We start from the raw sequence: 26,821 nt of genomic DNA on the forward strand, positions 1-26,821 counted from the left end.
TGAGTCTGTTAAGTCTTCCACTCCCATTAAACAAAAAGGCTTTTGTTAATGCCTCTTTACCCCCTCTAAATAATTCCATTTTTTGGCTCTAACATAGGGCCTGTGTGATTGCTGGGTGAGACAGGCTACAGCATAGGATTGTGAAAATATTGAAGAGCTCCAACTCATCACGACCTTCAAACTAACAATCATCATAAAAAGGAAACAAATGTATTGCAAGAACCCAATTGTATTAAGTGCAAAAACAACAGTTAGGACAAAACTTCACTTTGTTACAAATTTAAACCAGCAATGAGTACATTTCTTTTTCAAGCTGAGTTTCAGGGATCTTCCTGTTCAGACAAGAGAAGAAATAAGGGATGACAAAAGACACAAGATAGAACATGTTTGTATTAGTACTGAAGGACTGAGCTGTCACTGATGTTCATGTAATGCTTGCAGTAAATGTAATGCTGCAATTTGCTTTATGTTATTTAAGTAAATATGATTAAGCACAAGATTGTCCTTGGAGTCACACAAACTGATAATCAGACATGTATTGTAAAAGAAGGAATGGCCCCATCCAAATTCCTGGCATCTAGCAATTCAACAGAACCTTTCTGATCAGGCATTTCCTGTGGAAATTACGTTCCAGTCCTTCCACTTTCCCCCACTGGAGGCTTCAGAGCAGCTCCACCAGCAGCGAGCTCCAGCCCATTCCTCCAGTGTAGGGACAATTTATGACACAACTTCTGACTGGGCTAGGACATACAGTTGTGAAGGCAAGGATGTCAAGTCTTTGCTTCAAAACAAACTCTTTTAAACTTCTTGCAAAATGGTGAAACCTTTTAAGAAAATGCTGGAAAAGACTTTTCATGTGGACTGATGTTTTCATTTTGAGTGACCCTTTTTGCCAATCTGTCATACAAAAACACTGTCCCATTAACTACTTCTCTCTGGTAATATTCACAGAATAAAGAGATCAATTAAATTTAAAATATTCATTCATAATCACCATACCAGGGCCCGTAACTGAATTTCAGATGAGCTACTTTCTTATGTCAGGAAGCCAAGTGCCAGTTTTGCATTTCCTCACCTTCTTAGCAGAGCTGTACCATTAATTCTACTTCACAATTTCTGCCTAAAATTTGTAGATCAAGCAACAAATCCCAGAACCCACTTATTTCAGTGCAAATCACTTGCTATGACCAGGGAAGGCAGAGAGTGAGCTGTGGTGTTGTTCTGTCAGCACTGGAGCTCACTTCCCCGGGTACTCGAACACAGCCGCGGCGCCCATGCCAGTTCCAATGCACATGGACACGACTCCGTACGCTCTGAAATAGAGAGCATGTGGAAAAGACAGCTCAGGCTTACATCATCCAGGTTAAAGGAATAAAAATAAAGAATACAATAAATCTGAGCTGTCCAGGACTCTCCTGTGTCACTAAGAGAGACTCAGGGAATTCAGCTTCAAAGTCATTCAAGGGATAGAGAAAGCTTCACCCAAATGGATGGTTACCCCATCCAAGGAATGGAGAAAGCTTAAGCCCAAGTGGTTACCCCTGAGCCCGTGGTAGCTGCACACCCAGCAGGTGTGAGGCCAACACTGATGCTCAGCACTCACCTCCTCCCTCTGCGCTTCAGCTCATTGAGCAAAGTGACGACCTGGCGAGCACCAGTGCAGCCCAGGGGGTGTCCCAGTGCTATGGCTCCTCCCAGGGGGTTCACCTTCTCCATGGGAATGCCCAGCTTTTCCACACAGTACACAGCCTGGAAAGACAGGGAATGGTTTCATGGAGATGCTCTTGTCTTTCGTAGTTCTCAGCTCTCCTCCTCCAGTTCAGAGGCCTTACTCCAGCTAGACCATCCTTCTCAGTGGAAAGGAGTGGAACTGATCCAAGGCACAGAGAAGTGAGCTAAAACTGTCCACTTCATCTCAAACTGAGCCCACACACATTCAGACAGACAACCTGACAATAAATCACAGCCCTGGTGAAACAGATGTTGCAAGCTGGTATGAGGGTACAATAGCAAAGAACTACATTCTTATTCAGTGGGCTTTTTTTTTCTAATATTAAGCAATGCCCTGCTCATTTTTATTTGAGGGAAAAGGAAAATAGTCTGCACATGTTATTAACATTTGGCTGAAGATGTAATATGTGGAACAAGTTAAAAATCTTAACCTGGAGACCAAGCTGAAATACACTCAGTTGCCAAGCAATGCAGCAACACAAACATGCTGCTCACTCACCTGGCTTGCAAAGGCTTCATTAATTTCATATATATCAATGTCATTCAGAGTCAGACCTATGGGCCAGAAAAGTCAGGAGTTAAAAGGAGGTATTTTTGCCTCATGACTGTATCAGAGAGTAATTGCCTGACAGCCTCCCTCTATGAATTCCAGTTCTACTCCATCTGAAAAAGAAGAACCTCGGCTCCATGTGGGATATCTACACTTGAACAAGTTTATGTACAGCAGTGTCTAAAGACTGCAAAACATCACAGTTTATGGCATTGTGTCACTGACTCTGCTAAATTTCCTCAGATTAAGTGTGATTTCTCTGCAGAGGGATTAAGGACTGAAGGGTGTTTGGAGAGTGAAAGATAAAGCTGCAGGTGGGCATGTGACTGTAGCCAGGCCAGGCTAAATCAGCTCATCAGCTATAAAAGCTGTTTAACCCAATGAGTGTGGAAAAAAACCCTAAGTAAGATGACAAAATTGTAGAGAGAAAAAACATTAAAAACCAAACATAAAACCACCCCCAACACATTGGTCATAATAAAGAAGATAAAACAGCACTAAGTGAACACTCAATCACTTATCACACATCAACTCTTGTTGAGCCTGTGCAGGGATTTACTCCTGAGCTTCTCAAAGGTGAGTGAATGCCAATTTACACACCAGTATAAAGGAAGAGCATTGCAACAACCCGAGGCAGGACCTCTTTTAAGGTTTTGGATTTAAGTTCACTGTTCCAACAGCTGCACATGCTTGAATAATAGAACCTTAAATCTCCATGCAGGGAGTCTGATTTGCTTGTGTCAAGCACTGCCCGAATGAGAGGTGGCTCTCACCTGCCTTTTCCACAGCAACAGGGATGGCATAAGCTGGCCCTATGCCCATCACGTCGGGTGGCACCCCCACCACAGCAAAGGACCTCAGCACCCCCAGCACCGGCAGCCCCAGCTGTGCTGCCTTGGAGCGTTTTGCCAGGAGAACAGCAGCTGCTCCATCGCTGACCTGGCTGGCATTCCCTGTTGGAAGAGACCTGTTAACATCCTTTTTGTTCTAGTAAAGGCAGGTAAACCAGAGGAACAACACAAATGTAACAGCTGAGCTCACCTGCTGTAGTGCTTCCATCCTCTTTGAAGGCAGGTTTCAACTTTGCCAAGCCTTCCAGCGTTGTGGAGGGCCTAATCCCTTCATCTTGGTGCACAGTGATTGTTTTCTTGTTGCCATCATTATCTGAAACAGTGGTCTTCACTGGAACAATCTCAGTTTTAAACAGTCCCATCTGCTGAGCTTTTGCTGCTCTGGTAAAAAACGAGTATGAAAGGTTAAACTATTTTGGAGGTGAACTGTAGGAGGACTAAGGTGAAGGAAACCAGTTAGACAGAGAATGAACTAAGGTGGAATTTGGTATATCATCACTGAGTGGTGGTCAAGACAACAGGAAAATTCTTATTTCCATTCATGGGAAGACAAACTTTTTACTTCTACATCAACATAACGGGCATTGTCTCCAAATGTGGGTCACAGGATCTCTCATTTCTGAGCAAGATCCCCTTTCTGTTCCCATCAACACCTCTGTGCCTGACTGACCCACCAGCCCCCAACATCAAGTTTTATTTGTCCAGGGGTACCGTCACATCACAACTGTAAGAAAATAAAGGAACCCTGAACTAGCAGTAGTGAACAACTGCCATGACCAGGCAGAATACAATTAACTCAACCAGAATTAGCTCAAGCCACACAGATTTAATCTTTCCTATCAACAAGATATTTTAAAAGCCTTCGAAGCAGAGTTGATTTAGAAGATTTACCTTCCAAAGGTAAATCCTTCACAGAGAATACAAATTGGAGACTAAAAGCTTGTTTTACCCCTTCATCACTTTGCACTTTTACCAATAAAATGAAAATAATTCAGTGCTCCCAGGTAAGCGACAATTAGAGCAAAGTGCTGAAGGACAGGTCAGTAACTCCACAGATATCCTCAGACCAAGGCCAGAAAGTCACTTGCCTCATGTGAGCGTGAGGATCACATTCACATACCCTTTTGGTTATCAGTTCCATGGCAGTGAGAAAGGCTGGCATGCCAAGTTCCCTGAGCAGCAGGGCCGGAATTTAAAGGTTAACTACCCTGTGCAGTGGCTTCCTGTGTTAGATAAATAACTGGACCGGGCTGATGCTTAAACAGAGCTCTGAAAGCAAGTTTAACTCTTTGATAGCAGAAACTTTACCCTATCACCTGCCACTGCTCTGCCAATACAGCCCCACAGATTCCGGGGTCAGTTGACTTTGGCAGTGATTTAACCCGAGAGGAAGGTTATCAGAGGTAGGATTGGGCTCACTCGGAGCCAAACACCTGCAGCAAGGACAAGCCACTCTTCTCACAAGCTCAGCAGTTCTCTACAAACAGCCACGCTCAACTATTCCCTCACGGGAAAGGCTCCTTCTGCTGCCGCTCCCACGTTCAGGTTCCAGTGATCCTGAGCCAAAGTCACTACAAAAATTCCTCACCATGCACTCATTCCAGAAACCTCCCTGAGGCTGTATCATAGAAACACAGAATGGTTTGGGTTGGAAGGCACCTTAAAGATCATCCAGTTCCACCCCCCTTTCCAATGGGCAGAGACCTTTGGATGCTGAGACAAGCACTCACTGTTCAGGGTCTGTGTGCCCAGTGATATTTGTGTGACGTCAGTCACACAATCCCAGTACAGCTCTGGACTCCTGCTCCCTCCTCACACACAACCCTGCACAGGCACTGAATTTCGGTCTGACCCCCTCAAGCTTCTTTGCTCACTATTAAGGATTGGAAGGTAACACAAAAGCTGCACTTCACTAGGAAGTAGCAGCGTGTTTTGCAGCTGTACTTATTTCTTAACTAAAAGAATAAAAAACCCGAAAAGACTAACAAAACAAGCATTTACTTTTGTTGGGAAGCTAAGGCAAAGGCATCTTGCTTCTTCCGGGAAACTCCAAACTTCTCTGCGACATTTTCTGAGGTTATTCTGGGGGAAATAACATCACAGAATTAATCCAAGGACACATCTAATGGAGCTGCAGTTTGCTTCTACTAAGACCACATGAGGTACAAGCAATGGCTTTAGTCTCAAAGCCAACTGCTGCATTCTCAACTTAGAACTGCTGGCAGAAGCTAAGCCAGAATCAAATCTAGAACCAGAACGAGGTTCAAATCCATTCTCCTTGCTCAACAAGCCACTGAGCTTAAGACAAGAAAATCTTTGATCAGAGTTGGTGATCTCTGCCCATTTCACATCATTCATCTTCCACCACAACCAAGGATGCCAGCACACACGGCTCCAAGCTCACCACATTCAGGCTGATTTGTAACTATGGTCACTGCGGGGACAGAACATCTATAAAACCCTTAAACTGTGGGAAGGGGAAACACTTACCCCATAGGAATAAGGCAATCTCGAGCTTTGGGGTTATCCATCATGCTGGAACTGATATCACCAGGGTTATTTGCACTTCTGAGGGACATTGTTTCCACGCTAAACACAAGAAAAATTTGAATTGCTCCATTAAGCCTGATCAAAACTCAGTATCCTGACAACATGCTTTCCTATTATCCCACAGAAATGCAGCTGCTAATTAGGAACTGGCTGAGGCAGAAGCTCTTTAATCATCAATTTAAGAATTATCATGAAATGAAAACAGATTGTGAGATTCAATTGGTCCTTGCTTCACTAGAACAGGATACCAATGTCAGCAGTTAATTTCTTGTGTTTCCCCAGCTAGGAAGGAATTGCTATGATTCTGGCACATTTGTCCTCAAACATAATGAGAAACCCAAGGTTCAAGGACTGGAGTTTTCAGTGAGATTGTCAACAGACATAAAAATACTGCTCAGATCTTAAGAACAGGTTGGCAGTAGAAAAAGGGAAGTATTAAGCAAACCATGGCAAAGACATTTCAGTGAGTTGCACCATTTGTGTTTTGCAACACAGGGTGCAATCTTTGACCCACAAATGAATTAACACGTTAAAGATACTCTAATTTCCTGCAGAAATACAAAGCCATCACTTAAGACTTGTGAGCTTTTGTAAGGTCAGTCTAGATTATGAAGCCTACAATGGGAAGAGGGTTTGAATTCTACTCTGCACTACACAAATACCCTCATGAAGAATAAATAACAAAGAAACCATCCTGGAAAAGGCAAGAAGAAAGTAAGGCAGCTTCTAGTAAGTGCTATCAGCAATTTAAACTAGCTCTAAGGTGGGACACTCCATCACTGACTTCAGCTGCATCTGCTCCTGAAGGAAGGCACAGGACTGGGTTTTAAGTAAGAGAAACCCCAGCACCTGTCTTTTATGTTGTCATCCACTGCTTCTCCACTCTGTGGAAGAGTAAGACCTAGGATAGACCCAGCTCCCAAAAGCTATTTGTAACTTATAGATTGTATGTCTTCATGGAGGACCGTGCAGGGCAGAGGCCAGAGAGCTTCCCACAACAAAACCCAGTGTCTGGCACACCCAGGGGTGCAAAGGCTGTCAGTCCCTTTAAGCACAACATCTTGGTGGACACTGCCAAGCAACTTCTTGAAAGGAGTGTGTTCAAGGGAAGGTGTGAAAAGCATTCCACAAGTGTTGATCACACCAGGTGCTCTGCTACAGCAGAGGAACACACCTGTCCTGCTGAGCTCTTTATTTTCCAGCAGTCTGGGAAGGGAAGAGCATTCTCAACACCTGTCTTGCTCAATGTGTGTGTGCAGCTGCTGAGAAGTTGTAAATACAAACCTTTGACTAAGGACTAAAGGATAACTGTGTGCAGTAATAAGTAATGAAAGATTAGCGCCATCAAGGTATAAAAAAAGAGAAACCCAGTATTTTAGCCTCAGGATTACTGAATAGCTTTTTTTTCACTTATTCTTCTGAAGTCACTGTGTATGTGGTCACTAGTATTCCCCCAAAAACTAACCTAGCATTTACATAATCCTCCAAAAAATAAACACTGCTTGTGATGTTAGGACTGAAGCACAGAACAGCTCGTCTGACAGCACAGAACACATCCTGTAAGTCTGCAGAACACTCATTAGCACAGGTAGGACATTAATTTCTTCATTCAAGAGAGCTGCTGGTCTTTCAAGAGACTAGTTAATTGGAGATTAGCTAAAAAGCTGATTATGGCAAGCTACTGCAGAGGGACAGAGTGTTACCTTCAGGAAGCCTAAGCAAGCACTAAGAAAATACTTCCTTACCCACAGGCCAAGCCAATGTCATATGATCCACTTCGGATGCCACCTGTAACAGCAGTGCATAAACATTCTTACTGTCATCAGGAGCAAAAGCATTTCCAGCCCAGCTGCAGTTTCCAAATACCTGAGCAGCCAGTACAGCCAAATGGGCATTTCCTCACCCTCCTGCCTGCCAGAGTGAGAGCCAGGCCAAGGAGCTGCTGGGGCTGAGGACTAACATAGGGCCAGAGGAAACTGGAAGGACCATTCTGGAAGCTGCCTGATATGGAGGTGATGGTAGAACTTGTCCCCAAAAAACCAAGTTACTTCTCTAGGGATTAGCTCAGCCACTCGAGGATAGAAAAGTATTTAGCTAACATCACACTGAAAATTCCCACCAGCACAAGACATTATCATTGTTTTACTGCTCAGAGAGATTAGAGGACAAAAGGAATGAGCCCTTGGGTTGGGGCAGGCATTGACTCTGATGCCAGTGCCCACAACACCTACCAGCTATGTTGATAATGGCCTGTAGCCCTGAGGAGCACTGCCGGTTCACACTGGAGCATGGCACTGTCTCTGGAATACCACTGGAAAACAAGACAGTGTTGATAGAGACTCAGTGATGAAACACACCAACAACCCAAAGCTCTAAAGAATGCATTAATCCACTTGATTAGACTTTAACCCTCAAGTTCCAGGCAGATCACTTTATCCATTTCTTGATCTATTTGGTCCTGTACCAAGGGAAAGCAAAGTTCAAAGATAATTTCCACACTTCATTTGCAAGTGGCTCCAAGGGCTGTTTCCCCATGGGTCTGTCTTCAGAACGTCCTCTGTAAGCAGGGCCCTCCCTGGGAGATCCTGAGCTCTGACCCAGGCCACAAACCCTGAAAAGCTCTGTAATATTCCTAATTATGGCAGGCTGTGCCTGCACCTCTCAAAAGCGGTAGTTGTGCAGTGACTGACAGAAGGAACAATAGCAATAGAAACTGGCTGAAATATTTGGAATCTGGGATCCAGCTCAGTACAAGCCATTGCCCAACACTGGATAATGCCAGAAAGATCTGAGCCCATCCATGGTTCTGGGACCAGATACAGCAGAGAGAAGAGCAGCCTCGCAATCCAGAGAGGCAGCAGATGCAGATGGGAGCCTACAAAACATCACATCCCTTTCAGAGGCCCAACACAGGCAGCACAAACAAATTAAACAGCTTCACCTTCCTCCCCATCCCTTTGCCCTCAGCATTGTCCAAGCACTTGATCAAAGTCCAGTTTCTAGGCAAAAGGTGATTTGCTGTAACTCCTGGGAGTGCATGAGCCTCACTGCAGCCTCTGACCCTGTGCTACTCCATGGCCCAAGGAGGAGAATAAGAACCTCAGGCTGGTTGAGAGCTTACCTTAGAAACTGTGCAACTCTGGCAATCAAGGCGCCAGCTCCAGGCTGCAGCACATTCCCTGAGAGCAAAGACACAATTCCAGTCAATTGGCTGCATTCTCCTCACAGGCATTGAAGGGATGTTCCCATCACCACAGCTTGGTACTGCCCAGCACCAGATCAGAGCCCCACCACCAACAGGACAGGCGTGAAAACCAAATGCTACACACTAACCCCTTCCAGCCCCACCAGACTCGTGAGCATCGCACAGGACATGAGGAGCCTGTCCCACACAGCTGTCCAGACCAGGAGTTTCACTGGGCAGAGGCTGTCACTCACCCACACAGATGTCTCCCAGTAGCTCAGGACGGAGGTTAACATCCTGGAGGACAGCTGTCATCACAGCAGCCAGCAGCTCATCAGGTGTCGTGTCCTAAAAGCACAGGGGATCAGCACCACCAGTGAACACCAGTAAGTGCCCTGTGACCAGTTCAGCCTCAGACCCCTTCAGAGGGCTGGCATATGGTGCTAAAGCAGCTTTACTCCACTTCTCAGCTCACGGTGATCGTTGTTTTCCTACCACAGCAGAATTACCTGCGTGTTTTTAACCCAGGTTTCCTTCAGGCACTGTAACACACATGCTGCTTTCTCACCTACCTCGGTTTTATATAGGAAGATGCTTGGCAGGGCCTTCAAAATCACACAACTACAGAGGTTTATGTGACAAGACCCAGCAAATGGAGTCCCTCCATTTATTTTGTGAAAGAAACTGGGGTGATGCCTCAGCTGGTGGGAAGCACCACCAGCATGAGACCTGTTTGGAAGGATGGCAAGGAACGAGCACCCTTTGGAGTCATCCTGGCACCATGTTCTTGCCCAGGACTCTGTGGATGCCACCCAGGGAGAAGCAGGTTCCAGAAGGGTGGCAGGTCCGTGCCAAGCTGTGCAGATGAGGGACACACCGCTTGAAAAGCGCTGCTCCGTGTGACAGGGCAGGTGACAGCGGACTGTGCCGCTCCCCGGGCTGCGAGGGGACATGGGGACCCCTCGACACAAGGCCCGACTCCTTTGGGGGATGCCACTGGCGCTGCCACACCCTGGGCCACGCACCCCCAGCATTAAAACCATCATAAAACGTTGGGATTTAAACTCTTCCAGAGCAGAGCAGCTCCGGGGCGGTGTCTGGGGGTCAAGCAGGGGTCCAGCACCCGGCGGTGCGAGGAGGGGAAGCGAGGAGGGGGTACCCCTTTCCCAGTGGGGGTGTCCAGCACCTGTGAGACCCCGCTCCGCGGCGGGCAGGCGGGCAGGACCCCCCAGCCCGTACCTTGAAGCCGCCGCGGCGGGCGCGGCCGATGGCGGTCCTGCGGCCGTGCACCACCACCACGTCGTCGGGGCTGGGGGCCGACGGGGAACCCCCGGCACAGGGCACGGCCCTGGGGGCGGCCCCCGAGGCCGGCGCGGCCCCGGCCAAGTGCCCCAGCACCAGCTGCGCCCGCCGTGCCGCCGCCGCCATCTTGTCACAGGCCGGGCTTGCTCGCTCGCATGGGCCCGCCCCCTTATTTGCATACACGCGTGGGATAGGCCGCTGTACCAGCAGTCTCCGCCCCCCTTATTTGCATGCCCCGCCCCTGGGCTAACCCGCGCTCCGGCCCCGAGCCCAACAAACCGGCTACGATAAAGAAAAAAGGAAAATAAAAGAGAAAAAGGGGGCAAAAGAAAGGGAAAAGAAGGGAAACGAAAGGAAACGGGGGAAAGAAAGACGGGGGGGGGGGAAAAGAAAGACGGGGGGGGAAAAGAAAGAAAAAAGGAAAAACGGGAAGGGGGAAAAGAAAGAAAAAAGGAAAAACGGGAATAGGGAAAAGGGGGGAAAAAAGGAAGAAAGGGAAAAAAGCAAAAAGGAAAAGGGGAGAGAAAAGAAGGACAAATGAGGGAAGGGGGGGATGAAGAGGAAATAGAAATAAAGAAAAAAAACTCCAAAATTTAAAAATAAAAATAAATTAAAATTAGGGTCAGAAGCACAAAAGCCTGTGCATTCAGAGTCCAAGGCGGGATGTCAGGACAAAGGGACATTCAGAGCCATCAGGTCAGAGAACTGCACAGATCCATTTGTTCCATAAATCCTGGGGAACCACCAACTTCTTGTCACGCCCTGGCCCCACTGCCCCCAGGACAGCCACACCAAGTGCCCCCTGTGCCCCCCACCCACGCTGGGGACTGCCCTGCTGGGAAGGGGCTGTACTGGTGAGCAGGGGACAGGAAATGGAAATGTAGGATCATGGAATCATTAGGGTTGGAAAAGACCTCCAAGATCATCAAATCCCAACCATGCTCACCACTAAACCACATCCCCAAATGCCACATCCACACGCCTTTTGAGCGCTTCCAGGGATGGTGATTCCACCACCTTCCTGGACAGCCTGTTCCAATGTCCTGCTCCAGTCTGCCCCCCAAAAGGAATTCATTTCTCCATGGATACGTGGCCGTGCGCAGGGAAAGCCGCACGGCCCGCTACAGGCAAAATAAAATAAAAACAAACCAAACAAACAGAAAATGACTTTACATGGCAGAATAATTCCAGTCACTTCTCCTAGTTCCATTCTGTACATCAGAACACTGCAAGGGTTTTACAAGCCAGAAAGGCAAAGGCACCTGAGGAGTGTCTCGCACTCACACTCACACACACACTCACACTCGAGCCACATCCATCCACGGGAGGATTTAGGCGGTTTGAGGGCCCTGAGAGCATTTTGGGGCAGCCAGGAGCCCCCTTTGGCTCTCAAGTCTTTGGAAAGAAGGAAAACACTCACCCACCACTGAAAGGCTGAGAAAACCCAAACCAGATTCAATGAAAGAAGAGAAAACAGCTTAAAAATGGTTTTGATTTTTTTTTTTTTTTTTTAGCTTTGGTGAACACACACTTTGTTACCCTCTTCTGCCAAACCCATTCCCAGACAACACTGATTTTTTTTTTTTTTTCCCCTTGTGTTTGCTTCCATCCATCCCATAGTACTGACCAGACTGATGGATTTGGTCCTATTCACAGAATAAAATTCTTCATTCCCCTCAGCAAAAGGAGACTTTTTTCCCCTCCCCGTGGGGAGCGGCCCATCACCACCACGGCTGACTGACACACAACCCCTGGTGCTGCTCCACCAGATCCCAACTTCCCTGGATCCCGGCTTGAGCAGTAACCAGCCCCTGTAGCTTTCAGGCAAATTTATAGGGAATTCTTTTAGGTATTTATTTTAATTTGCTCTCATACTCACAGTGTTTATTTTTTTAAAAACTGAAGGAATTCTTAAAATCATGAAATCTTTGAATGGTTTGGGTTGGCAGGGACCTTAGAGCTCATCTCATTCCAACCCCTTGCCATGGGCAGGGACACTTTACCAGACCAGGTTGCTTCAAGCGATATCCAGCCTTGACCCTGAATGTTTCCAGAAATGGGACATCCACAGCTACTCTGGGCAACCTCCTAAACCTTGCTTCTCTGTTCAGAGCTGAGGACACAGACATGCTCCCACCACCACGCCAGTGGTGCAAAGTCTTGATCTCTTCCTCACGGAAGAATTCAAGGATGTGTTCACACAAACAAATAATTTTTCACTTTCCTCTTAAGTCTAAGCAACACTTTTCATTTTCACTGAAAACCAGCATTACAATAAACCTGTGTCTGACACACTGGCCTGAGGACAGAACCTCCTGGTAACTGCTTTTTTAACCCTTTGCTGAGTCGGTGGAAATGGCTAATGCAGCAGAGAAGGGGGAGGTGGGATGGTGCAACTAATTTATCCAAAATCCCCCAAGATCTGATTGATTAATTAATTAACTAGCTTCCAGGGACTCTGTGCATACTTCCTGCCCAGGTTTTCCAGTGGGGTAGTGCTGGTCAGAGACTGTAGCCCAGCTCTACTTTTGACTGGCCCATTTTCTCCTACAACTTCAAGCCTACTGCAGGAAGAAATCTGCTTCCAGCAGCCCTCGACTGCTGCAGCTCCACTCTCCCAGTCTGAGGCTCTGTGGTCCTGCAGCTGTTCCCTTGGGCACCACCATGGAAGTGATGCTCCCCTTCCCTGTACCTGAGGATGGCTCACAAGGCACGGAGGAGGAGGCACCAGTCCTCTCTGCCTAATTTTAGGCACTCTTGGGTTTTACAGAGACCCACTGGGCTCTCCCTGCAGCTTCACTTCCAGAACACGATGGCATCTCTCCAGCCCCAGCACAGGCACAGCTCAGCAGAACCGTGGCTGTGAGCAGAGCTGCCCTTGCTGAGATTCCCTTCAGGTCACACCTGAATCCCAATGGCTCCCAACACAACCTGGCTGCTGCTCAGCCCTGCCATCGACAGCATTTCAACACCACCATCATCATTTGACCATTCCTCAGCCCGTGGCAGGGGTCCTGGGCATCCGTCCGCGGGCGTACCCGGCACAGACCTCCTGCACCCCGAGAAGACCCCCTTGTTCCCAGACTCACACACGCACGCACACACACGCCAAGGCAAAGTCAACACGGCTGCTGCATCCTCACACCAGATCCGAGCCGAGCATCACTCCTTGATTGTAACCGCGTAAGGCACAGGACAGTGTGAAACGCCGCCCCGCCGGAGCCGCCAGCTGCTCCAGCAGGGGTGGTCCCCTTGTGAACGGGGACGCCCAGGTCCCCCCGACTCTGTGGTCTGAGGATCATCTCCTCCGGCTTGGCTGAAGGCCCTGTCTGTTCCTCTGTGAAAGGTGGTGATGGCCACTGAGCATCCGATTCCCCCACCGGTCCCGGGGATGCTGCCAGCACCGCCGCCGCGCTGGGGGGGGGGGGACATTTCCCGCTTGCCACACTTCCCCCAAGAGAGCAGTTCCATGGCGAGGGGGACGGCCCCAGTACTGCCGGCGGCAGGGAGGTTACGTGGTCCGGCACCCGCACGGGCCGGGAAATCCCTCGCTCTGAATTCCCAGCGCCAACAGTCCCGAGCGCAGCTTGAAAATCCAACAACGCGGCGGGGGCCGAGGAGCAACGAGCGAGAAGGGACTGTCAGGACAGCCCTGGGTGAGGTCCGACCCTCCCGCCGGCGCTTCCCATCCCCGCTGCCAGGGCTCAGAGCCCGCAGCTGACGAAGGGGTGTCTCAGCAGCTCCTCGGCCGTCGGCCTCCGCTTCTCCTCCACGAAGATCTGCTTGAGGAAGTTGCGGCAGGAGCTGGAGACGCTGTCGGGGAGCTGGGGGTTGGTCGGCTGCGTGGCGATTTTAAAAATTGCTGCCATGGCCTCGAACTCTGCCCAGGGTGGTTTCTCCGTTAACATCTCCACCACGGTGCAGGCCACGCTCCTGCAACAACGCCAAGCACAGGGTGAGGGACTGGGGCGGTGGCCCTGCGGCTCGAGTTTAATCAGCTCTGGGATTGCACCTGCCTAAAGGGACTGTGCAGGGAGCAAACCTGCAGGAGATGGGCACGTGTCCCTTGTATGTCCAGTCCCCTGAAGCTCCCTGGTCACACAGGTCCTTGGCACTGGACTTTCCACTCCCATAGCAGGAGTGAATGCAGAAGCCTTGCCTTAAAGCTGGTGGCTTTTCTGCCTACCTTAACTGGCAGATGCTAAGTCTCTTAAAAGCTCACTGGAGCATCCCCTGAAGAGAAACCCAAGCATGGGTTCAGACAGCACAGTTTCAGCAATAGCATGTAGTTCCCTAGGAAGCTGAGAGAATGAAACATGTTTGCCTACATCCAACTTCATCTGGGAAGGAACACGTGGGATGAGCAACAAAGAGCCCAAGAGGTTTCCCTAGGCTTGCTCAAGAGTCCTGGTCTTGGCAGAGATATTCTGTCACCTCCATTCATACTTGATTCTAAAAAGTTAAACCACATTCCCCTCCCATCAGCTAGAGCAGGTGGTGTAGGGTACATTGACACCTGCTAAGGACTTTCTGGTTTTCCCACCCAAAGAGGGTTCTCTTGGAAGGATTATTTTTTGTTGACCCTCTTTGCTTGGGCACCCAATGGAAAGCACACTGTGAAGACAGTGCTTCCTCTTCATATACTGGGAAGTTTAGTAGTGTTATCCCAACTCTTCAAGGCTCCATCTGTCATCCTCCACAGATCAAAACATTCCCAAGCAGCCAATGATTTTGGTTGTCTTTGTGCCTGAGCCACATGCAAACATCCAGCAGCAGATTTGGGAAAGCCATTGAAGATCCTCTGAGCTGGGCTTAGTGAACCCAAAGTCAGGGCCACCAAAACTCAACAGCTCTTTTAGTGACTTTTTTGTCAACCTGCTTTCCAGAATTAAAAAGCAGTTATGGGGATGAGCTGGACATGAGACTCACCCAAGACAAGAGCTTCCAAAAGCAAGCTGTGATTCTGAGTGCTCCTGTTTTGGGAATTTAGCTACAACACGTTCCCTCTGGATATCTGCACAGTTGATCCTTCCATGTATCTCCTATTTTCCATCCTTTGCACTGCTTCTCACTACTAGCTACACCTGTTGCTCCCATTACAGCCTCCCAAAAGGATTGTTTAAGTAGCAGTGGTGGGGTTTTTACTGCGTTCCTTACCACACATCAGCTTTCCTTCCATAGCCCTCTCCACTGATAACCTCCGGGCTCATCCAGTATGGTGTTCCCGTGACAGATTTAATCCCTGTTCCAGACATGCAGATGGTTTGGATGCGTTTGCTGGCCCCAAAATCTCCAAGTTTCACATTTCCAGCAGAATCTCTCAGAATATTGGCACCTGGGGTGAAAAGCAAAGACAAGACCCCCAAGAGATGAAGCAGCAACCTGAAGTGAGGAGAGCAGGAAGGGCACAGGCAAAGAGCCTGGCAGGAGGGAGCCCAAAGGGCTGTGGTGGGTTGGACTCTGCATAAATCCTTCTCTCCTAAGGCAGCTGCTCTCCCAGAGGGTTGACTCCCACCAGCATCCCCTCACGCAGCAGGTTTCCCAAAAATGAGCAGTGCATGGGGGCCAACAGATCATCCTGCCCACCCACAGACAGCAGGAAGGAGCCTCAGGCCTCTCCAAATGCCAGAGCCTCTCAGTCCTTGGCTGTGGTACACCAGGTTTTCAGACATGTAAGGGCAGTTAACAATAATCCCTCGAGAGAGAAGGCAGCACAAAATTTTGGTTTCAGCTGCTTGCTCAAGATTTTCATGGCTCAAGCCGGTGAAGGGCAGGGGCAGAAATACTTCAAACAGCAGATCCCAGTGCTGTGCTGAGCACAAGGATCCGTGCTGGGGCAGGGAGAGGCTGGGCTGAACAAACCCGAACAAACAAGGAGCTTCCCTGTACTATCCACTCACCTTTAATATCCCTGTGGACAATCATATTGCTGTGTAGGTAGAAGACTCCCTGCAGGATCTGCCTGGTGTACTTCCGTGTGACATTCTCAGTCAGAGCACCATAAGCTTTCAGCTGGTCCTTTATTGAGCCCTGTTGCAGAGAAACAGCACGCACCAACCGTAAGGACCAGAGGAACCATCGTGTCACAGGAACTCCTTAAACCTTCCTGACCACTCTATCTTCCAGCTCAGAAAACCCCAAACCCTTCTTTGTAGAAACAGCAAAAATCCACTAAGTGCTGAACAGAGTGAAGACTTGTCCTGTGTCCCAGGTCCCCGGGGAGATGAAGGAATGGTTTGGTGTCTGTCAGAGCTTCCTCCTGCCAACACCACAGACCTTTTTCCCCCTCTAGTGGCTGGAGGGGTGTCACCGACAGCTCGTGGAGAAGGACCAAACTGATGAGGAATTCCAACTCAAATGAGAATATCAACTCGATTAACTAGATTCATAGAATCTTTACGGTTGGAAAAAACCTCTGAGACCATCCATTCCAATCATTAACCCAGCACTGCCAGGTCCACCACTAAACCATGTGGTTTTGAGCATTTCCAACGATGGTGATTCCACCACTTCCTGTTCTGATGCTTGACAACCCTTTCAGAGAAGAAATTGTTCCAATCTAAATCTCTGCTGGTGCAACTTGAGGCCATGTCCTCTTTTCCTATCACTTGTTACCTGGGAGAAAAGACCAACTCCCTACAATCTGCTTACAGGGAGTTGTAGGGAGCCAGTTCTTCAGGGCCAAGATAATGAGTCAGTCTTTGAAAGCCTCCTCCCAAAACTTTGCACAGCAAGGAGCACCTACAGCCATGAGGGACAGCCAGCCCCACGAGGGCCTGCTCCAACAAGACCACCCATTTGCAAGTCCGTGAATTTCTGACCCAGGCACGCAGGCTCAAACTGGTTTGACTGTATTGATCAAAGAGGAAATGAAGCAGGGGTGATGTTTATCATTCTCCTGGTTTTAGCTGTATTTTCAGGCTACTTGGAAATTGATGTGTCTCACTGTGCCAGAGCTGGGTTTCAGCAGGGATGAACCAGAGGCAGATTTGGGGTTCACACTCAGCTTTTACCTCCAATATTCAAAGTTAGCTGGGAAGTGAGAGGGGAAACTCATCCTGTTTCTGCCCATCCTGCAGTTCTGGGGTTGACCCAAGATTGCCAGTCCTGTTCTGGGAACAGTTGCTGCTCTGCTCCAAGCCAGCCCATCAAACTCTATTAGCTTTTCCACATCCACCCATCTCTGCTGCTGCTCTGCCCAGCTACTGTTTTGGCTTCTTTTGAGGCTGGTGGTGATCCTGTGGATGAGCCTCTCCTTTTCCTTTCTCAGCACTGCTGAAGCAACCTGAGATGCTCTAAATGACCCCCTTGTACAATTTGTATGCAGGGTATGCTCCCTTGCCACAACCAAAATCGATTTCTTATCCTGCCCCTGCTCACCCTGATGAGGGGATATCAAACAAAGAAGGAGAAACAGGTTCCTTGAGGCCTATGGTCAAATGGACCATTCTGTTTTCCAAGAACAGATTAAAAAAAAAAAATCTATGGGGAGGACAGAAACTACAGTCAGCTATTAAATAGGTGCCATCATAAGAATGGCAGGCTAAGGGTGCACCCAAACTTGGCCCTGTGAAGATTTTACCAAGCTGACTGTCTTAAACTAGAAGCTTGGCCAGACCCAGCTTTGCAGAGGTGCTGTCCTGCAAAGTTTGGGAACTCCCTCACTTCCACTGGCCTTGGAAACCAGAGCCCTGAGCTGCTTTTGTGAAATGAGCTGTTGTTGCAGCAGCAAAGTCAATCTGTATTTGGTCAGAGCTCGGCTTTATCATTTAAAAAAACAAACACTGAATTTCCAGCCCTGCTGGACACTGCCCCAGCATCAAATGCTGGTTTCCTGGCTGCTAACAAACATTGGCATGCTGTGGAATAAGCAGCAAGGGGACTGCTGCAATTCCTGGGATTTACTCCTCTGGGTCCATGCCTTGTGGAAGGGCCTGAAGGTGAGATGCCCACAGGGATAGAGGGAGGACAGGGCTTGGAAGGGACTCAGAGGCGTGGAAGTCCACCTGATCACTCACATGCAAGATACGTTCAGAGAGCCTCTGCCATGTTTACTAACAACCAAAATTCTTTGCAACCAGATGACTTAATTGTCCCTTCTGACCTTACAAATCTCTGTATAAACAAGGGTTTATTCTCCAACACTCTGGGGAAAAAATCCAGCTGGACAGGAGGGACTTAGAAGAACAGATCCTCCAGCAGTGTAAATACCATTATGCTGTTTTACACCACCAGTCTAATGGCTGATGTAATTCACAAGCTCCCAAACACAAAGAGATGCTCAACTCATCCGTGTACATTCTCCAGCCCCTGCTTAAACTCCCTCGAAGTATTCTGATCTTTTTCCCCATGGCTATTTCATCCTGTATCAGCAAAGCCACAAATTGAAGCCACTCCTGCACAAGAGGATAATGCTGCCCACGAAAAGCTCTGTCCTCAACAGAGGACTCTAAGTGAGTAACACTGCTTTTAATACACACGTGCTGAAAGGCACAAATAATTGGTGACAGCTGTGGGTGGACAGTTGTACTATTAGCTTTTCCTGCAGGGATTTGCAGTAAATACTTAAGGATGGGCTCAGGCCACAGTGTTTGGAGCAGGATCTGGATCATGTCCCACATTCACCAAGCTCAGATTCCAGACTGTGAACACACCCTGCTTCAGGATTCAAACCTAAAACCTGCCTGCAAGGCTTTTCATTTCACCCAGTGCATGTTGAGGGGCTTCACCATGACATCTGACTCACATCCTACACTTTCCCAAGCCTTAGGGATGCATCCACTGCTTTGGTTTAGTTCATCAGCTGTACAGCAGCTCAGCTGGATTCAAATTTCACCCAAGTCCAGGACACTCTAAATCTGTTTTCTGCCACTCAGGAAAGTCTCTAGCAGGAACCACACTTACCCCTGGCATGTATTCCACAAAGATAGACAGTTTCTTCTCCTCAGGATCCCGCAGGCACCCGTAGTACTGCACAATCCTGTCGTGACGGAGAGTCTTCAACAGCTGAATCTCACATTCTAAAGCATTCACCTCCTGTAACAACACAGACAGGCTTCCTGATGAACGGGAATGCTGTCTTTGGGAATATGATATAAACACTGCTCCATGCTGAGCATGGTTTTTGTAGCAGCTGTGAAGCTGCCCACGAATACATTGGCCACACGAGGCTCAGGAATGAGGACCACTGTCCTAAGAGAAAGGCAAGGAGAAAGACAGAGCTTGTCTTTGGGACAAGTTCACTTATTATTACTTGTGTTTAAGGAGTTTTTCTGGAGTTTTTTTTTTTATTTGTGGCTTTCCTTTTCTAGAAAGGTGACAACAAAGTCACTGCCCACAGTGGGGAGAAGGTGAAGGGAGCAAGAAGGACAGAATTAAAGAAGATCAGACAGACCTGCAAGAGATGATACCTGAGACAGAGCAGGCCAATGTGACCAAGGAACTGGGAGGCAGAGAAGTCACTACAGAGCTCTGAGTAGTGCCACGAGCCATTCAGGACTACTCCAGAGAGGGAAAACAACACCCTGTCTCCACACACTGCCTTCCAGGGACATGGACACCCTACCCTCAGCCCACAGTTCCCCAAGGAGCCTCAGAAGAGCCCTGCCCTTGTACTCACTTTACTTGTCTCCTGGCTGTCAGGGTCGAAAGGCACCTGCTTCACTGACAGCTCCCGCCCAGTGTCAGCATCATAGCAGAGATAAACTTCCCCAAAAGCTCCTCTTCCCAGCAGCTTCCCCAGCCTCCAGTTCACAGGTGCCTGCAGAGCTACAGGAGAGAGCAGAGGGTTGAGAGAAGAACACAGCAGGGAGACTTCAGTGTCAGGGTCCAGCTGACCCTACAGAGTGCAGGGCAGTCAGCAAGCCACTCTCTCCCAGGGGCAGCAGGACAAACCAGTTTTAACTGCACTGGTGCTATTGGTGTGGGGGGAATGTCTCCCAGTCTGCATTGGCATAAAGCAGAAACAAATACCAGAAAAGTCCTATTTCATTAAGGGTCTTTCCTCTAAAAACTGTTTTCTTAGCCAACGCTGGAATTTCCCTTCTGCTGTGGGAGTGTTTAGCAGGATACAGGATGGCTGAGCAGCAGCCCAGGCAGGGACCAGCAAGGAGTTTTATCTCACTGGTCATTCCTAGGATGTTATCCATCACTAAACAGGCCCAAAATGCAGCAGCTTCGACATCATGGGCAGCTGTGCAATAGCAGAGGAGCTTGCAACACCATCTTTGGTGCTGGGGTGACAGCAGTGTCAGCCAAGAACAGAAACTCTGGATGCATTTGCTCCCATGTCCCAAGACTTCTGGGAAGCTTCTGCTGTGTGACCACACTGACAGTCCAACACACAGGCAATCATCTGCAACCCAGCAAGTGCTGCACACCAGCTGACCCCACACAGCTCTCAGCCCAAGGCAAGACACAGGGTGCTGTACTACACCTTTCTCATGAAACAGAAGCTGGTGCAATGTGCCTCATGTTGGGGTGCAAAGCTCACCCACGGCTGGCTCAGCTGATGCCCAGTAACTCAGCAGGTCACAGTAACTCAATTTTGTGCTAAATCCCAGCTCTACTGAGACCTCAGGCACTCGGGGCTGTGGTTCACTCACAGTTCCTGGCTTTTGTAGGAGAGGTGCTGAAGACCTGCAGACCCTTTTCACAGTTGTTCCAACACTTGGGCCTGTACTCGTCGTACTGCAAGGTGCTGAGCTTGCTGTCCCCAGTGAAGCTCTTAGTTCTGCTGGAAGGGACAAGCTGAAACAGGTTCTCCTGTGGGAAGTAACTCCTGGGGAAAGTCCTCCGGCCTGTAGGGGAAAAAGGGGGAAAGTTACAGCCAGAACATATGGACCAGCTTGGATCCACCTGTCACCACCTTCTCACGTCACTGCCCAGATCCTCACCTCTTCAAATTAAGCAAAGCAAGTGTAATGAAACTGAAGCAGAACCCTGTGAAGATTTTAAATTCAATTTAAGAGTTGATAACAGCAGGCATTACATCTAATGCAGATGTTTCCAGAGGGGTTTGCAACAGTTTAATTACATCAGGGGGCTTGATGGTTGTTAATCACAATTAAACACTGGACAGGCAAGAATTTACATTGCAAATTATCCCTGCTATCCCCTAAGTCCACATGCAAATGACCACACAGCAGGGCCAGACCTGCTTTCTCAGGGGTGTCAGTGAGAGATGAAGTTCATTCTGCAAAGCTCAGTATGCTCTCTGCACGTCCTCAGTACGTTTTCCCCAAGGGAATTTTTGCCTCCCACCACTTGCGGTCTCATACAGTGAAAGAATGAGCAGGAAAACGGTGATGGAGTGGGCCCCAAAGCTCAGAGCTCACCAGCTTAAAACAGAGAAGCAAACGGATACTGCTACCCTGAAATTGCTTGGGGATTTCCTACAGCTCTGTGAGAAACCTGCTGTAAAGGTCACAAAAAGCATCCTCAAAAGAAAGCAATTTAGGGGAATAGAAAGGTTGATACTGCCAGGGATGAGAAATGCCAATCATCCCCACAGCTAAATTAAAAGAGGAGGTGTAAGCAGAGGACAGGCTGTAGATGCTCAGCACTTCCCAAGAGCACAGGTGCAAGGTCTCATAGAGAATGCCCTTCAGAATACACAAGGGAATTCCTAATTACTTGGTGGTTCTCCCTTTATTAGAAACCTCTCCTTCCCAAGTCTGTCCAGTCCCAGAACAGTTAAAACAAGCCATCAAGGACTGATCACCATTTCCTTACCGTCACTGTAGTCCTTGCGACTTTGGGACAGATGGTACTGCCTCGGGAACGTCCCACCTTTCCCAAACCTCTCACAGAATGGGATGTCAAAATCTGGCAGGAGGAAAGAAGACACAGGTATTTCTGAGATCAGCTCAGTATCAAATGCCCAGAGTGTTTCTTATGGGAAACACTGAGTTAGAGGCAAAAAGGAGGTGACAAGGGTGTTCATTTACACAACCCTGTATTCCCCAAGGCTCCCTCTGAAATCTGCCCACAGTCACAAACTCCTCAGTGGAAAATCAAGGTTAAACACACTGCCCTTGGTGCCCCCAAAAGCAGAGGAACTGCTGATTTTATGGACCCTGGCCCACAGTGTTGAAGTGCAAGGCAGGGGATTAACATAGACCATGCCTGGTTTCCAAAGCAGAGCACTAAAAGATCTTATTTGCACATGGAAAACGCAAAAATCAGCATGGAAACAAAACTGCCAGGCAGGGTCAGGCCTAGATACATCTACTCCAAAACCTTTGCCCTGATACCAGCTATTTCCAGGGCAATGCAAAACCCAGCACTTGACCAACACCAGATGGTATCTCCCCTCTTTCTTCTCAGATGTGACTCCTCCCCTCTGAAAGCCAATTTAGACCCCCAGAGCTCCAAACTTTTATATTTATTTGCTTAACTGCTAGAAAGATAGAATATACAGGAGGGATTAAAGACCATCAGAGCTTAGACACTGGATGATGAGAGAGATGGATGGACACACAAGATAAGGACATTTTTTTTAATAAAAACCACAGCACAGGAAGCCATTGCTGGTAGTACCAAATAACTTGAGATTAAAATATCTGTCATTTCACCCCCTTCTTTCACCTGCTGTTTTTCCTCCATCCAATTCTAACGACACAGCCCCTTCTGACTGTTTGTTTGCCTTAGCCCGGGGCCAGCAGCCGCTCCTCAGAGGCCGCTCCTGGCCTCTGCTGCAGTTCGGTGTGATTGCCAAAACGAGCACATAATGGCTGAAATATGGCCAGCAAGAGGAGCAACAAGGACAGGGCAAGAGGTTCTCAGTGAGCCACATGTGAGCGACGGTGCCCAGAGGTGCCTCAGAGCAAAGTGCCACGGGGGGAGCACTAAAACCTTCAGCAACGAGGGCTGACTGCAGCTTCATCTCTGCAGCTCAATCTAGAAACCCTGCCCCAGGCCAGCAGTGAGTTATCCTGCCACAGGCTGGCTGCCATTTGCTCATTTTTAATAGTGCAAGTCATTACAATATTACAGAGTTTCCATTATTTAACCAGCTGGATGTTTATAAGTGATTAAGCAGTAACCTATGATCTGTGCAAGCACCAATACCGCTTCTCTCACAGCATTTGCACTACTGCAGATTCATACAAGTGGAAGAGGTGTAACTCCCTAGAGAGTTGGGGTTTGCTATGTAGGGAGTCAAGATCCTGAAGGGGCAACTCCCAGATAGTAAGAGAGACAAAATCTGATCCTACAAGGCTGTTCCCAGCTTCTCAGCACCTTGCAGTTGTCAGCAAACACAAGAGCATGGCCCCCTCAGCAACATCTTCCAACACAGATCTCTCAACAGCTTTTTACTTGCTTCCATCCATCCACCTCAGGGCTCCAGCTGCCCAGTTTGGACTGTTGCTGCTGTCAATTGATTCCCAAATCAGGCCTAAAGGTTCTTCAGTGCTACCACTATTGCTGCAGCATGAAGAAGGGTTAATGAACACAAGAGCAGCCCTGCCTGTGTTTGATGCTCTGGGCTTTTTGATTTTAGAGAACATTCCTGTTTGATCATTGCAGGGTCAATTCCGAAGTGTCACCTAAGCCATGGAGCTGGTTTGCTTGATTGCTTTTAATTACTTTTCATGCAGTGCCATTTCTCTAATAGTCTTTATCCAGCCTCTTTACTACATAGCAAATGCAAACCACCAAGAGTGCTTACCCATGCAATCAAGACTGTCTTTGGGATGGCTCTTCCTTCCAGGAACAGGGGTTTGGGGAAAGGGAGGGCTGCAAAGGGATGAAAAAAAAAAAAAAAAAAGGATTCATTTATGATATCAGAAAGGCTATGGAATTAATAGACATGGGAAAGGACAGGAGAAACCACTGATCACTGAGCCCCCATCCTCATCCTGCACAAGAACGAAGATTGGTTTTTTGGCTGGATCACAGCTTGTTCCTGTGGCAAACAAAGGGGATGCTGCAAAACCTGCAGTCACCAGGCTGAAATGAAACAGCCAAAGATCATCACCTGCTAGAAGCTCAGCGGGATGAGGAGCCCGGGCCCCGGCGGGGGGAGAGAGAAACACAGTCCAAAACCAATATGGTTGATAAAGCAAACTCCACAAACTCCATTTATTAGCAGTCCAAAGGCACTTATATAGTATACCAGCTTGTTAACTCCTAAGTGGCTTAAAGCTTATCAAAACACATTTCTATTTCTACATAATTGGACTTCCATTGGCAAGCTTCCATAGTCTTGTTATGATCAAAAGAATTCAGTGCTCATCTCCCTCGTTCACTCCCGGACAGCACAGCTGCAAGTTTTCTCTCCCTCTCCGTTTCTCAGGCCTGCTTGTTATCTTTCACACAGGAACTTTCCCATGGAAAGTTTTCTCACACACAAGCCTAAAACTTCCAGGCCTATTGCTTGCACAGTTCTTTTATTGATCCCAATAATTCTATTTCCCAACAGTCACCCCTGTGCACAAGGCAGCACAGAAGGAGGGCTGCAGGTTCCTTTTCCCTCAACTTCACGTGTTCAACCACACACCTCTGCTTTCCATGAACATCGTTCAGCTGCTGCAGATGCACCAGAGTCCTTCAGTCATGCTCAGTTCATGCAGGATTCCCTTTTCTCCAACATCACCTCCCACCTTCCTCACACAGAGACTGTACCACCTCTGGGAACATGCAGCCTCCCAGGAGACCAGGAGGGAGAGTGTGGGACTGGTGCCCCAAGTCTCAAGGTCTTTAAACTACAGTGAGAGGATGAAAAAACACTGCAAGGAGATTTCAGCAATCCCAATTTCACCCCAGACTCTTAAAGAGTGATCTGGCATGCTGGTTATCCACTCTCTCTTTTAACAATATGGGCACAGAGCAGCAATCTGCGTTGTAAAGTGCTCTGAAACCTACTCACATCAAAGCTGATCACTGCTGTGGCAAAGAGGAATTTGTGGTGCTGTTCCTAACCCTCAGCCTGGTCACTCGCTCTGTCCTCTTGGGCTGATGCCATCCCAAGCAACTGGCTGCAAAGCCTCCGCCACCTCTTTGCAGGAATAGCCCTACTTACTCCTCTTCCTTGGAATAGTACAGCCCTCCTTGTGCCTTTTCCAGCTCCTAGACCTATGACTGAACACATCTGCCTGCTTTGCACGTGAAATCAGGCCATGCCACCTTCTCACAGAGAGCTAAAGGTGTAAAACTCTTCTCTCAGTTCACAGCAAAGTAACAACCAGCCTGTTGTTACTCTGTTCTTCCTAGCAAAATCTATGTAAAAGCAAAGCTGGGGCAGAGAGGTTGGGAACACAAGGAATCCAGCTTCGATATGGCCGTAACAATGAGCAAATACATCACAGGAAATTATTAAAAGCCACAAAAAGGAAATGGACCTCGATGCTGAGACAGATCCAAAGAGCACAGAGCTGCAAACCTGAAGCATGCTACACAATCAACCCAACGCAGGCCCGCTGGAACGCAGCCTTGGTGCTGTATGGCAACAGCAACAGCGGAAAAAAATAGAAAATCTTTGATGCAGATGGAAAAAAAAATAGACTGCTTCCCAAAAGGACACTGTGTCTTATCCACAGCTCACCCTGCACAGCAGCAAACATACAGTTTCTGTGCACGTGTGAGCTGGGACCGAGCTCAATGGCACCAGCCATTGAATCGCAGCCTGGGTTAGTACAGCGTGTCCCAGTTGCTTCCTGCTGAGTAGCTAAACTTAGTTACTGCTCATCTGGTGTCCTCAGCACCTTGACTGACACATCTGTGGCTGCTGGCACTGCACAGGGCTTGCTGAGTTTGCCAGTGATAGGTGGAGAGCAGACAGTGTGTCCGGGGAGGAGGAGGCACGGAGAGGCTGATGGAATATTGACCTGGTGACTGCAGAGAGCCAGAGGGGGAAGAGGTGCTGTTGGGGTGATGAGGCCCTAGCAGAGGTTGCCCAGAGAAGTTGTGGATGCCCATCCCTGGAAGTGTCCAAGGCCAGATTGGATGGGGCTCGGAGCAACCTGGTCTAGTGGAAGGTGTCCCTGCTCATGGCAGGGGAGCTGGAACTGGATGATCTTTAAGGTCCCTTCCAAACCATTGTGTGATTCTATGAGAATTTTCATCTCAAAAGACAAAAAAGAAGACCTGGTCACACAAAGCCAGGCTGTCTTTGTCCAGCTCAGATTGCTGCAATTCAAATCATACCATTGCACAGACATCTGTTGCTAGGATCTGGTTTTCAGCGATAAATTTGTTTTGCTCAGGTGCATCCTCATCCCAACAGAAACCTCAGGGGATGCCACTGATCCTGCTGTTCTCCCACTATGGAGCAGAGGCTGCAGCTCAGCTTGTGAACACGGTGACACACACAACTCACCTGTCCACAGACCTGTCCAGTGACTGGCAGCTCCCAGACAGCGAGTCATCAGGGCTGATGAAAGCTTCAAGCATCTGACAGAGAAAGAAAAGGGGAAACAATAAAACCCTGCACTGTAGCTCTTCAAGCCCCAGAACCAGCAGACCTCTGCAGGGTCATCCACTTACTATGCCCTCCCTGCATTATTGTTCTTTCCAACTGCTATGTGCTGCTAGGAAAACTGACGCAAAGATAATTAGCACCCTGATGTTCAAAGCGTGCGGAGAAGTCAATGAGATTCAAAGTGCTCCAAGTATTTGTGAGAAATAATAATACTACTACTAAAGGAAAAT

At 48.3% G+C, this 26,821-nt stretch overlaps 2 protein-coding genes across 6 annotated transcripts in view; both read right to left on the reverse strand.

The window, feature by feature from the left end:
• Positions 1-211: 211 nt before the first annotated feature.
• ACAA1 (acetyl-CoA acyltransferase 1) lies at positions 212-10,315 on the reverse strand. 2 transcript variants are annotated; one of them, XM_069006317.1, is made up of 12 exons: positions 10,106-10,313; positions 9,121-9,214; positions 8,804-8,861; positions 7,914-7,993; positions 7,428-7,470; positions 5,623-5,721; positions 5,134-5,214; positions 3,323-3,513; positions 3,055-3,234; positions 2,231-2,286; positions 1,604-1,749; positions 212-1,313 (listed from the first exon to the last, which is right to left on the reverse strand). In XM_069006317.1, the coding sequence occupies exons 1-12, from the start codon at positions 10,292-10,294 to the stop codon at positions 1,238-1,240; spliced, it is 1,293 nt and encodes a 430-aa protein (XP_068862418.1). In that variant the 5' UTR covers positions 10,295-10,313; the 3' UTR covers positions 212-1,237. The 2 variants fall into 2 exon arrangements, with proteins under 2 accessions (XP_068862418.1, XP_068862419.1); XM_069006318.1 differs by lacking the exon at positions 5,134-5,214 and having other exon boundaries at positions 10,106-10,315.
• A 1,017-nt stretch (positions 10,316-11,332) lies between these two features.
• LOC138106176 (mitogen-activated protein kinase kinase kinase 3-like) overlaps positions 11,333-26,821 on the reverse strand; it is a 76,514-nt gene continuing 61,025 nt past the window's right edge. For all 4 annotated transcript variants that reach the window (XM_069006321.1, XM_069006319.1, XM_069006320.1 and 1 more), the window contains 9 exons: positions 26,490-26,563; positions 23,841-23,908; positions 21,902-21,994; positions 20,773-20,967; positions 19,788-19,936; positions 19,073-19,204; positions 16,069-16,198; positions 15,326-15,503; positions 11,333-14,101 (listed from right to left, as the gene is read on the reverse strand). In XM_069006321.1, the coding sequence (XP_068862422.1) occupies positions 13,873-14,101; positions 15,326-15,503; positions 16,069-16,198; positions 19,073-19,204; positions 19,788-19,936; positions 20,773-20,967; positions 21,902-21,994; positions 23,841-23,908; positions 26,490-26,563 (1,248 nt within the window). In that variant the 3' untranslated portion in view covers positions 11,333-13,872. The remainder of the gene's footprint in view (positions 14,102-15,325; positions 15,504-16,068; positions 16,199-19,072; positions 19,205-19,787; positions 19,937-20,772; positions 20,968-21,901; positions 21,995-23,840; positions 23,909-26,489; positions 26,564-26,821) is intronic.

This window comes from Aphelocoma coerulescens, chromosome 2, assembly GCF_041296385.1.
Source record: "Aphelocoma coerulescens isolate FSJ_1873_10779 chromosome 2, UR_Acoe_1.0, whole genome shotgun sequence".
Taxonomy (NCBI): domain Eukaryota; kingdom Metazoa; phylum Chordata; class Aves; order Passeriformes; family Corvidae; genus Aphelocoma; species Aphelocoma coerulescens.

Excerpts from the sequence above, each read along its gene's own strand:
- ACAA1 (XM_069006317.1), bottom strand. The coding sequence starts at position 10,294 with ATGGCGGCGGCGGCACGGCGGGCGCAGCTGGTGCTGGGGCACTTGGCC. Across the intron at positions 9,215-10,105 it reads CCCGCCGCGGCGGCTTCAAG|GACACGACACCTGATGAGCT; the intron begins GTACGGGCTGGG and ends CTGTGCTTTTAG. Across the intron at positions 3,235-3,322 it reads GGATGGAAGCACTACAGCAG|GGAATGCCAGCCAGGTCAGC; the intron begins GTGAGCTCAGCT and ends CTCTTCCAACAG.